Below are 12,730 nucleotides of genomic sequence, written 5' to 3'. Positions count from 1 at the left end.
GGAGACAGCATTTTAGATTTAGAGCTGAATTACTTCTAAGTTGGAAGAAAGGAAAAATGGAATTATGCAAGTAAAAGATATTTTTAAAGAAAATCCATAAATGGACATTCATATTTTGCAATCTGTTTCAGCACCCGTGTGTTTGCACCTCGTGTTTATTTTTAAGAAAATATTGGAGGAGGATGTGTTTATGTATCTATGAAAAAAAGTTGTGTGGACAAGGTAGAAAGAAAGCATATGTTGAGCAGAAGCTCTACTTAGATGCAGTTTATCGTGACTTGATTATTTCACTGTGTGGTAAGCTGTTTTCCAGTCACTGACTTTCCAATTAAAGCAATTTCCTTTCCACTGCGCCCTCTGATCATTCTGGCTGTCAAAGTAAATGTTAAGTGTTAAGGCAAGAAGAATGGATGTCAGGGAGGGTGCGAGAGAATCGCTTTGCATAAAAATGGTATTATCTCCAAATCAATTTGTCTTACACTAACAAAGATCACTCCTTTCTTCTCCCTTCAGAGAGGGCACAATCAAACCTGGGGACAGGCTGCTGAGTGTTGATGGGATCCGACTGTTGGGAACAACACATGCTGAGGCCATGAGCATTCTCAAGCAGTGTGGGCAGGAGGCGACTCTGCTGGTTGAGTACGATGTCTCAGTGATGGGTAGGTCGTGGGATAGGAAGTGGGGCTGTAACACTGGGAGCCATCTGTGATATTTCGCTGCCTGTTCTCCATGAGCTATTTTAGAAGTGATTGTGACCTGTTATGCTCCTAGTAGCACTGCTATTCTCTTCTGCATTGTATCATTAATCTTGGGTTCATAAGGAGGTGAGCAGTATTTTACTGTAATTTAGCATTCTGACAATTCCGTGGTTTGTAGGCCGAAACCATAGCGTGGATTCTAGCAAAGTAACTTTTCCAGTGACTAGTTTATAATAAAGGTTAATGAAGTGTAAGCATTTCTGTCACATGAAGGAGGGGAATACTTGATCTAACAAGAATTCTTTTGCCAGTGCTGCTAGTTGGACAAGACATAATTAAAAAGTCACCAGACTGCCACAGAAAAAAAGAATAGGGGAGAGAAATTTTGTTAAGAAATACATAGGTGGCAAATGGCTTGAAAAATGAGCTTATATGTTATACAAACTTTGCTTGAACTCACTGAAAATATGGGAGGTTTTTTTGAGAATTCAAGTAGACCAGATGATTTTTAATAAGAAATTTGGAATTTATTTGTTTCCATTTGTTTTGGAAATTGTCATATCCTCTCAATTTTTCCAAGATACAGAAAATTCATAGCAGCAAGAAACAGAAATACTCACCAGTCAGACTGAAATATTTCTTGTCTTTTGGGGATTTTTCACTTCTTTTTCTGCTCAGTTCCACAGTCAGGTTTCTAGCCTAGCAGTAAAGCAGCCTCCTAGGGATTTGTGAAATAGCACTGTCAAACTTCAAAGCCTTGGAAAAGATTAATACTGAAAAGAATAATGTCAGATATTTGCTTATTCTGGGACAGCCCTCTTTATTCTTCTCTGAGACACGGATTCCTCTTTTTTTATTACAATATATGTCTCTGTTTACTTAACTGTCAAGAATTGAAGTGGCAGGTTTGTATAGTGTCTGGCAGGCCTGATGGACAGTTGTACAGATTCATGTCCAGAAAGGTGGAGACAACTCAGATGAGCTCTAGCTTCTGAGGAGAACTAGAATTTAGGTATTTTCATTTGTTTATTCTTTTTCTTTGAAAGACGATGGGTGATCAAACCCTGTCTATCATCATGGTTAAATCAATATTCTTTCTACTCCACTTTTTCTAAAATGAACCCCTGGCTGTAGACAAAGTTCCCAGCAAACTTTCATTTCAGAGAAAACTCCCATCCGCATTTTCCTTATATATCCCAGGGGGAGAGTAAACCTCCGTTTCACTGAGGATCTTTTGGAAATCTTTGAAGGTTTGTGTAAGGAGGAGACCACATGAGGAAACACTCTTGTTTCCTAAATTGCAGCTTGTTCAAGGCAGGAACCTTCTTTTCAGTACTATCAGGATAGAGCTCAGGTCAGGCAGATATAGAACTTAGGTGGAAATTTCAGGCTTGTAACTCTATAGGCAGCACCTACCAATCAGTCTCTTTGTGTCAGTTTCTCTCTGAATAAACTCCTTTTTGTTCTCAGCACCAATCTGGATTTACCATTCCTGCCTTCCTGGCAATGAATGTGTTATCCAACAGAAATTAAAGGAGGTAGAAGAACCTGAGACTTGTGGAGTCAGAAGGAAAGAAGGAAAAGGAAATCAAACACTGGGAAATTTATGGAATGGTGGTCCAGCAGAGTCTGCAAGAAGAAATAAAGAGGGAACCAGTAGACTGTCTCTCTAATGCATTGTGATATTACCTAGCCCCCAGTAGGTTTTGAATTTTTTCCAATTTGCATGCCCTGCATAGTATTTTAGCAGTGGTGTGAACAAAAAATTTTGTTGGGAAGCTCTCTTGTGCAGCCATTTTATGACCATGGTGCAAAGGCTGAAAATCATTCATCCTAATCCATTGAATCCTGGCCCAGGAAACCTTTTCTGATTTGAATCTTCTCTTAGTTCTGCTCAAGAGCAGGAAAGTCAAAGTTAGGAGTAACGTGAAAGAGAGAACATGAGTCATGAAGAGAAATTTTAAAATTACAGAAATGTTACTATTTTTTCTCAACTCTTCTGTTACCCATAAACTGTTTGTAATGCTGTCTGGGGGTTGATGAGAATTTGAAAATAGGCTAAAACAAAAGAAGGGTATTGGGTAAGGTGACTTACCAATAACTGATGCTTGAAACAGATTAGTAGGTTAGCCTGCTTGAAGGGGGCAGAAACAATCCAAAAGTTGCAGAGAAGTCTAGTGTATTCTGTAGGGTCCTCCTGGTATAAGCTTTCAGTAGAATATATTACTCCTAGAGATATAATTGTAGCACTGTTTGCTTTAATACCTTCTCTTCTGTCAGTGATGGTAATATCCTGTAAAGTAGCATTCTGTGTGGCCAGAACTGGAAAGAGCCATGAAATACATTCTGATAGCATGAAATTGGAACTTGATTTTAAATTATTTTACTAGATGAAGAAAATAATCCTGAACTATTTTTCAACTACGGTCCTGTAGTGTGTAACTGACTTTTCTTACTCCTGTAAACATAAGCTGTTTCAAAGGTGCTCTATTTCTCAAAGTTTAGCTCTCCCAGCTGAAGTCTTCAAGAGGTCACTTGGGAAGCTTGTACATTTTATTGTTTCTGGACCCTAGACAAACTGGAGCAAAAAAAAAGCATCAAGGGGTTCTGTGCAGGGTAATCAAGTGTGTATATAATGTAAGAGATGTGGCTGTTCCTGTTGAACTCTGGGGTTACACCTGTGCTTTCTTAAGTACATCCTGAAGTCTCCTGCTCTGCTGGGTCCCAGGAAATAAACTTGTCAATTCAGCTTCTTGAAAGAGATTTTATTTTTAGACTCTGCTGAAAATATTTCCAGGTTGGTGTGTGGAGTGTACCGCTGTGTAGTTTCAAAGAGACTTTGTCATAGTACAAGTGTGAAAATACCAAGATAATCCCTGAAGAAAATTGGAAAACCTAATTTCTGAGAAAGTATTTTATAATGTGATAAAAGTTACATTTGAAGTTGTGGAGGGTGCAGTCTTCCAAATGTCTTTCTGTTTTCCAGAACACATTCTCCAGTGATGAAGTCCTGTGATTGCTTACCTTTCTTGTTGATTTTAGAGGAAACTGCCTGTGTTTTTTAACTTTGTGATGCTTAAATAATGCTGCACTTTGGTGTTTGCAAAGGACATGAATATGGTGACTCGCTCTACACAAAACTGTGTAGAATTAACGTGATCTTTGTGGGCTTTCTTACTTCCCTCTGTAGTCCTTACACCTTAAGTGTCCAAACTTTCTGGTCATGTGGATCACCAATTTTCATCTAGTAGTGGGAGAGGTCTGTATAGTGCAGCTCTCTGTGCCCTATGATTACACCTGAGCCCTCATTTTGAGGAAGGGAAATAGAGGCAAGGTGGTAGCTAGCAGTGACTTGCAGCCACTGTCAAGATAATTTTACAACCTAAATCCTCTCCTGTGGCAATCAAATAAAAAATATTCATTCCAGGCTATAAAGTTAGGTTGGAGAGACTGAAATTCTCACTGTTAGGCAGTGGTCAGATGAAGTATCATAATTAAATGCTCGCAGCTAGAGTTATAGTGAGAGTTAGAATGCAGCACTAATAACAAGCTACAAACAAAGATTCACCGTGCCTTTGTCTAAAACAAGAAATAAAAGTTTATCAGTACATTGAAGCTGAAGAGATGCATTTTCCCTTCAGGTTTTCAAAGATCTGCCATGATGCCACTGGGCTCTATGTGGTCTCTATAGTTGGGGCTGCATCTGCTTGCGTAACCTTTCATGTTTTCTCTGAAAGGGAGCAATCAGACAAGTTCAAAGGTAGTGACTACCTTGAGTTTAAATTCTGGCCATTTTTATGTAACTTTAGTTCATAAATGGCTGTTGATGATCTTTTGAGCAACCTACTTTTTAAGTCTTGGATGCTCATGCTGGGGCAATCTTTGAATCAAGGATACCGTAGTTAAACAAAACTAACAGCTTTTGCCTGAACTTGGGCACAAAATAAGCTTTTCTAGTTGTTTGCACTTGTGAGACACAACATCTTTCTCTCTTCAATGGGTGTTTGTTAGTTCAAACCACTCTGTGGTGTTCAGGAGTAAAGGAACATATTGCACTTTCAAATTCCATATGTTTCTCTGGCTTCTTTAACAGTTCTTGCTCATATTTGAGCCAGAATAGATTTGCTGGAATGTGTCACCCTGTAAGCTTTCTCTACAAAACAGAAATAGTCAGCTTGTTTTCTGTTGCAAATCTACCAGAGTCACCCTGACACAGAAACACTTGATTTTAACTAGAGCAACGCCCTCTGTTTTCTGAACTCAATTTTTAACACTGATAGAACTTCCTAGAAAGGGGAATATTGATGCAGACATTTGCTAGTAAATCTTTTTGCTAGCCCCATCAAAGTCTTTTGCTTCTATAAGTCCACCCATTAAAGTAAGCTAGTTAATTAATTAATTAGTGCTGTAATGATCTTATGAATGTATATTTAAAGAAACCTGCCTTGCCTTTTAGCAATTCTGCCTGACAAGAAGAGCTCTTGTCTTCTTGGGAGAGAAAATTTGCACAGTTTAAAGATCAGGTGAGATAATCTGCAGTCTAGTGTAGACTTTCAGTAATTTGTGGAAGGCGAGAAATAGAGGAGAAAAAAGAACTTATGAGCTGACCCTTAAATTTCATAAAGCAGTATCACTCAAGTGCATCCTGAGCTGTGGAGACCCTTAAAAGCTAGAGATTTTACAAGCCCAAAGGAACAGGAGCCCCAGAGACTCCAAGGACTGACTTAGGATCTTCCTAAGCCTTACAAGTGTTGCAAGACCTTGCAAGTTGAAGTAAAATCAGGAACCCTGTAGGATTGCCCTTTTCTTTCTGTTGCTTTACAAACTTAAAACGTTCATTTGTCTTGTCTCATATGCGATTTTGACAGAACAGATAGGTTAACATACTCTAGCATTTGACGGCAACTGCAGGTCTCCTGGCTATCACAGGGCGATAGATTTAGATCCCTTGAAATTCTAAGTATGAATTAGTTGCTTAAAACTTTGAAGAAGTTTTTTTGTCTTATGTTGCTTCAGAGACAGATAGAATGAAAACTAATGTGCAAAACAAAGGTCATAATAGCTGTATTAATTGAAACATTGCTTTAAATACTGCTACACACACTTACACAAGTTATGTTACAAGACAATGCTGGAAGTCAAAATGTTGAGTGTTCTGCTTGGGAAATGTCAGAAGTGAGACTGTCTGCTCAGCACTGTCCAGAGGGGTGTGCATGCAGTACAGCCACAAGAGCCACAGGAGAGATAATAACCTTTTATGCAGCTATTCATTTTGAATTTTATTTCTCTCTCCAGTGTGTGACCACAGGCTTATTGAAGGCACTGCCCAGATCCTTGTCTAAATGCAAAGTTATTAATTTCCTGGTGTTTTTTCCTGAGGCCCTAATCCAGCCACAGTTTGACTGCTTCAGGAAATATGCAGATCTCAAGGAGAAAACCTCCGAGTCCCAAGGTCATTCCATGTGTATTGGATCTTTCTTACAGCAGGAGATAACACAGACATAACTGTAACAGTTCCAGAAATACCCACTCACAGATGTGTCACTAGGTATAACACATGGGAATTTTTTGTCTCTCGTGGAGGCTGAGTGATTCACATTTACTGAGCAGATACTTAAATCTATGTGCTATGGCACGTTAGTCTCATCTTACTGTGCAGTTCACTTGCTCATCAAACCCTTGGTGTGTTCTGCTGTTGGTGGCAGATGCCTGCATCAGGGACACCAGTATAAACTGACAGTCAGCCACGGATATATACAATAAATAACTTTTCTCTTTGTAGTGCCAGCAAGGTGTGCTAAGGCACAGGGAGGTGGTTCAAGACAACCAGCACAGCTTCACCAAGGGCAAGTCCTGCCTGCCCCACCTATTGGGCTTCCATGATAGGGTTACTGAACCAGTGGACAGGGCAAAGGCCACAGATGTCATCTCTGTGGGCTTCTGTAAAGCTTTTAATATGGTCTCCCACAACATCTTTTGCTCTAAACTGGAGAGAGATGGATTCAGTGAGTGGACTGTTGTTAGATGGATAACGAATTGATTGGACAGTCACATCCAGAGGATAGTGGTTATTGGCTCAGAGTCCCAATGGGCATCAGTGACAGTGGTGTCCCTCAGAGGACCAGTGTTATTTAATAGCCTCATTAATGACACAGATGAAGGGATTAAGTGCACCCTCAGTAAACTGGCAGGTGACACTGAGCTGAGTCATGCAGTTGACACACCTGAAGGACAGGATACCATTGAAGGGACCTGGACAAGCTCGAGAAATGGGCCTGAGGGAATCTCATGAGGTTTAACAAGGCCAAGTGCAAGGTGCTGCACCCAGATCAGGGCATCACTGGCATCAGCCCAGGCTGGGGATGAAGAGATGGAGAGCAGCTCTGCTGAGAAGGACTCGGGGGTGCTGGAGGAGGAGAGGCTGGACATGACCCAGCCATGGGCACTCCCAGCACAGAGAGCCAAATGTGTCCTGGGCTGCATCCAAAGCAGCATGGCCAGCAGGGCCAGGGAGGGGATTCTGCCCCTCTGCTCTGCTCTGGTGAGACCCCACCTGGAGATCTGCATCCAGCTCTGGGGTCCCCAGCACAGGAAGGACATCAACCTGTTGCAGAGAGTCCAGAGGAGGCTACCAAGATGTCGAGAGGGATGGAGCACCTTTCTGTGAGGAAAGGCCGAGAGAGTTTGGTTTGTTCAGCCTGAAAAAGACAAGGTTTTGGAGTGACCTAATTGTGGCCTTCCAGTATCTGAAGGGAGCCCACAAGAAAGATGGAGAGTCTTGTTACAAAGGCCTGTAGTGACAGGACAAGGGGGAATGGCTTCAAACTGAAAGAAAGTAGATTAGGGTTAGATATAAGGAAGGAATCCTTCACTGTAGGGGTAGTGAGGCACTGGAACAGGTAGCCCCAAGAAGTTGTGGCTGCCCCATCCCTGAAAGTGTCCAAGACCAGGATGGATGGGACTCTGAGCAACCTGATGTAGTGGCAGGAATCCCTGCTTACTGCAGATGGGAGGAAGTAGATGATCTTTAAAGTCCCTTCCGACCCAAGCCATTCTATGATCCTATGATTTTATCTAGTGTGGTATATGATTTACCCTTGGCATGACAAGCCTGAGGCTTGTGATTTTTTTCTGCTATCAAGTTTTCTGACTCTCAGGACTGCTCTTTTACAATAGGGAGAGTGGGTTATTCCTTTTAACCCTTTGTCTCTCATGCTGCTACTAAATATGTTGTGCAGACTTCACTTAGTCTCATCACAAGCTTGTAAGATGATTGATACTGATCAGTTTGTTGTAAGTTCCTGCTTCCTTACCTGCTTTAGTCTACTCTACTTATCTTCTTTAAAGGAAATCTAAAAACCTTTTTTAAGGCCTCTTGAGATAAATGGGGTAACATGGAAACCTAAGGTAAATAGGCATTATGGTTTAAAAAAATCCAGCTTTTTGGATTTTTTTTTTGATTTTCTTTGAATCCAACTGGATTCAAGTTCAAATTGAAATTCAAAAACCAGTTCTTGGCTTGATCAGTTTTTTGTGTGATCAAGAGATACAGCTGCTGGCTGTGATAGTGAAATAAAAAACTACTTGTAATTGGTGACTAATGCTGTTGGTACCTTTCAGCCTTTACAGAATTTGTGATATAATCTGATACTTAAAAGCAGCAATCAGATGTTCCCTCCATTTTACATAATCTTTTCTTTGTAGTTCCCTTTTTATGCCTTACACACCTCCTACCCAACTCATTCACAGCTAGCTCCTCAAAACTTATGGTGCTTTCACCTATGGGTAGGACATTTATTTCATTGTGAGGATTGTTGAGCAGTGAAAGAGTTGTGGAATGGGGCCTTGTAAGAAAACAGATATTTTTTTCCAGTGAATGGTACCCCTGGGTTGCATAAGCAACTCTCAGTTTGCTGTTTACCAGTACCTGTGTAAGCTGACGTGTTTGTTAACAGCTTTGACACATTTTTATGTACCATTACCTGGGTGTCTCTCTCAGAAAAACTTCAATCTTCTGACATCCATACCAGAAAAGTTCCTCAAAAGAGTGAGAGCCACTAATCCCACCATCCTGCTCTCTGCTAGCAGCATTATCAGACCAGCTGTCCAGCACAGAGCACATGTGATTAATTCCTGGAGAGCAGAAAAGTCTTGATACACACACATGACCACAGGGTTTTGAAGGCATTTGCTGAAAGTGGAGAACAACTGTAAGGGTTCTGGATCCCATGTTCCTTCCTATTTCATGGAGGCATGATGCTTCTTTCCTCCATTCTTTGTTCTTATCCTGGTTCTGAGCTGCATTACTGTCTTTTTCCAGTAGCTGCTTGATTTTTCCTTTCTTTACTGACCTAGTTTGATCTTTTCTAGAAGGTCCTAAGTCCCCAACATGCTATTCCCCCTCCTTACAGCCCAGTTTTTTCTGCTGTCTTTTGCCAAGTAAGGCTTAAGTAATTTTCCGATACATTTCTCTCACACTGCTGATTTCCCTCTTTTAAAGGCCTTTTGCAGTTTACATGCCTGTCCTTCTTTAGCCCTTTGTCTTGTCCCCATCTCTTAGCAAACCATTCCCAAGTTTCTTGTTCTGCAGCTTCTTTACGGATCAATAACCTGCTTACCTCGCCTCTTCCCCTTTCTGGCCCAAAAAGTCCTTCTCTCCCCTCTTCTTAGCTCTTGATTCCCAGTGCGAGATCTGTCAGGTAGAGAGGACATATAGGGAACATGAATTTTCCATATAAAGCCTATAGAATTTTCAGGGGGAAGGGCAGGGTAGGTGGGACAAACTCTGGTTTTTCCTAATGACCTGTTTCAGCTAAAATAACTAAGGGGAGAGAAAAAAGTACACTCTGAGAAAGGTATCCATTGTAACAAAACATCACACCAAATATTAGTGCTGTGGCCAAGTTGTAAGTTACAAGCAGTTAAAAACAAGATGTTTTAATCAGAAAAGTATTATTTCCATGATTCCCAAGTTTATTTGCCTGTAATCTTTTCTCTGTCTGGTTGTGATTTGCTGCTGCAGTTTAATAGCCATCTGGCTAGTAGGTGATTGCAGAAGGGAGGAGTTGTCATATTTTACAAGAATTTCATAAATCTTACTGGTATTTCTTTCTTTACAAACTTCTTGATCATCCCTAAAGAGAAATAAAAGGAGTTTAGCTGAACCGTATAAGTTACAAATTACTCTAACAGGTCCAATTAAAATTTATCTCAAGTGCTTTTGAAACTATGACCTTATTAAAAGCAGCTTAATAAACATTGCTTTGTTTGGGGAAAAAAAACCAACCTGTAAAGGTGAAATGAGATGTCCATGCAACAGAAAATTAAAGGTACAATTTAATTGTCATAAATAACTAGGAAGCGGGAGGAGTTTCACTTCGTGTATGAAAATACTCTGTTTTATTTACTGAGTTCTGAGAGTAATTGAAAAATTTGTCTTCAAACACTTGTCAGGAAGATGAAACCTGTATTTGCTTGCAGTTAATCTAAATAGCCTGCAATTAAGAGAAATTAATCTGAAATTTCAAATGTACTTCATGATGGGCATTCATTAAAGAAGATCCTTGGTAATCTGTGTTAGTATCTCTTCACAAAGCACATAATCTCATAGTGCTAATTCAGGGGCTAAGATCCTCAAATGGAAGCAGCCTCTACCTCTTAAAAATAAGCTATTTTGCTTCTTTTTATAAGTAATTAAAGACAAATTATGGAAGGAGAAGATTCTTGTAGTAATCTCGCTGTCCAGGCTTCAAGAAAGCAGAGCAAAGGAGCAAATAACCCTCACAGATACTTAGTAAAAGATGGGAAATAAAGGATTGATCTAATCTTTCCACTTCACATGAGGGCTGTCCAGATAATCCATGAAATGCAGGAATGCAGGGTGAAAGAGAATTGGCACCCCTACCACATGCGCATGCCTCTGGTCAGCTGGAAGTGGGTCAGTAAGTTGGCTTCTCTGTTACTTAGCATGCCTTTCAGCAGAGACTATGATAACAACCTGATAATACCTCATAATGAGGTATCCTGGCTTGTGCTTGTCTGAAAAACAAATTAAGCAGGTAGCTGCAGTACTTAAATTCAGAGCGCAGAGGTGAAAGTTTTACAGAAATGGTGATAATTAAGTTTTGTGGAGATTAAAGGATCTTTTGTATGTGCCATGCAATTCAAAGCAAGAGAAACTCTGTATTTGGAAAAAATCCAATTAAAAAAAAAATGCAGCCGCAGATTTGTGTTAGTGCCACTGCAGTCATCTGAGAGACTAAGGAATAAGAGACAGATCTGATTTTCTTTATACTAGAGAGAATTTGTGCTGTAATCCCAGAAAACACTAAATATTGCCCAAGACTTTCCCTGAGGGGAGGCATTTTAAAAAACCTGGAACTGAACCACTCCATCCTCTTGACTTTGTTTCATGGGTATGAAACATCCAGACTGATAGGTTAGGTCAAGGGGGAAAAAGCCCCAGCGTCCCTCAGGTCATTTGCTTGAACACCTGTACCAGGCATAATCTAAGAGGTTAAAATTGGATGCAGATTTTTGTTCCTTTTCAGTAAAGTTAATGGTTCATTAATCATTTCACAGAACATTTATGCTGAAAAGGAATGGATTTCAAAGTATGAACATTTTTAGATATTTTGCCTAAATATGACCTCAGTTAATGGTGTTGAAGTGCAAAACCCGTGTGAGTGAGAACATATTGGATGGACAGCCACTATACATTTCATTTTATTTAGTTTTTGGCTTTCTCATAACAGACCAGATTTCAAATGTCAGCATTTGATTTTATAAATCATGGCAAGGTATTGATGCTGCTGGTCTTCTCAGTACATCCTGTCATTCTTTAGTTGGATATAGAATGTGAGAGAAGCATCAGCTGCTATGTTTAAACTAGAAATCAGCTGCAAAGGGAAAGCCAATAAGAAAGGATGTGCTTCTTTGAGATCTCCCTTGCTGGAGGAATGGCTTTTTTTGCTACTTTCATAAACTGACTCACAGGTAAACCTAAGATGTGAAAGATTTTTAAAGATAAACCCAAGATTTTTTTGTATATATTTTTGTGAAGTTTTTTCTTGTCTTTGCAAAGTTCCTTTCAATTCAGCTCTTCAGGGATTAGAAATGTAAGAATTTAAGATGCCCATGCAGCCTTACTCAGATGCCTTGGTGCATATGTTACATTACAAATTTTAATTGGAAAGATTGCATATGTTTTACCTTCCACCTGCTGCAGAGCACTAAATGATCTGAATAGCAGTCATGTGAGATAAATGTGCTAAAAAAAGGTGATCTCATCTTGATTCAGATGCCTAAACTGGGGCAGGTGATACACATTTGTCAAATGCCAGTTTTCTTGGGTGGTTTTGGAGAGAGTTTAGTCTCGGGTGTAGCTACTTCAGGTCTGCCCTAGAGAGGTCTGCATTTTGGTGCAATGAACCCCAACACAGATGTCTTAAAACATCCTCTCCAGACAAATGGATGCTTTCAACCTTCATTTCTTTGGTCCTTGTTTGTTTATCTCTACAGTGGGAAAAACACCATGCTTTTTACTCAGAGGCTGCAGCATACAACAGCTCTCCCCCACCACATATGCTCAGAGAAGATTGAGAATACTGTTTAGTAATTAAGGCATGAGCTTGGAAAAAAAGGGAGAAGTGTTCCTACTCATTAAATATTCACTGTCTACCTTCCATATGAGGCTCTTGAAGAAGGAAGTATCTGTGCTTGTTTAATTAAAGAGGGAAGGTAAAAATAAGTACATCCAGGCAATATTCATTCTGGGGATCATTAGGTTTGAAGTGCTTTGTGCCCACATGGTGACTGTAATATTTTCCTTTTAATGTCATTCTGTTTGTAAACAGACATATCTGATCTATATTGGTGTACATGTATTTTTATGATGATTTTTATACTGATATTCTGCCAATTTTAATCAACTTCTCATTTGGGTTTTTTTACACCTTGCATAAGCACAGTTTTTCTGTTATGGTCAGCTCAGCAGTGTTGTTTTAAATAACCTTTTTCTGAAAACTATTACC

The 12,730-nt window shown here is 39.9% G+C and overlaps 1 protein-coding gene across 12 annotated transcripts in view; it reads left to right on the top strand.

Annotated features, from left to right (window-relative positions):
- Positions 1-12,730, top strand: part of GRIP1 (glutamate receptor interacting protein 1) — a 308,647-nt gene that overhangs the window by 235,991 nt on the left and 59,926 nt on the right. For all 12 annotated transcript variants that reach the window (XM_038154124.1, XM_038154121.1, XM_038154128.1 and 9 more), the window contains one exon: positions 514-659. In XM_038154124.1, coding sequence (XP_038010052.1) covers positions 514-659 — 146 coding nt within the window. The remainder of the gene's footprint in view (positions 1-513; positions 660-12,730) is intronic.

This window comes from Motacilla alba, chromosome 1A (genome assembly GCF_015832195.1).
Source record: "Motacilla alba alba isolate MOTALB_02 chromosome 1A, Motacilla_alba_V1.0_pri, whole genome shotgun sequence".
NCBI lineage: Eukaryota > Metazoa > Chordata > Aves > Passeriformes > Motacillidae > Motacilla > Motacilla alba.
This window is presented reverse-complemented; position numbering and strand designations above follow the sequence as displayed.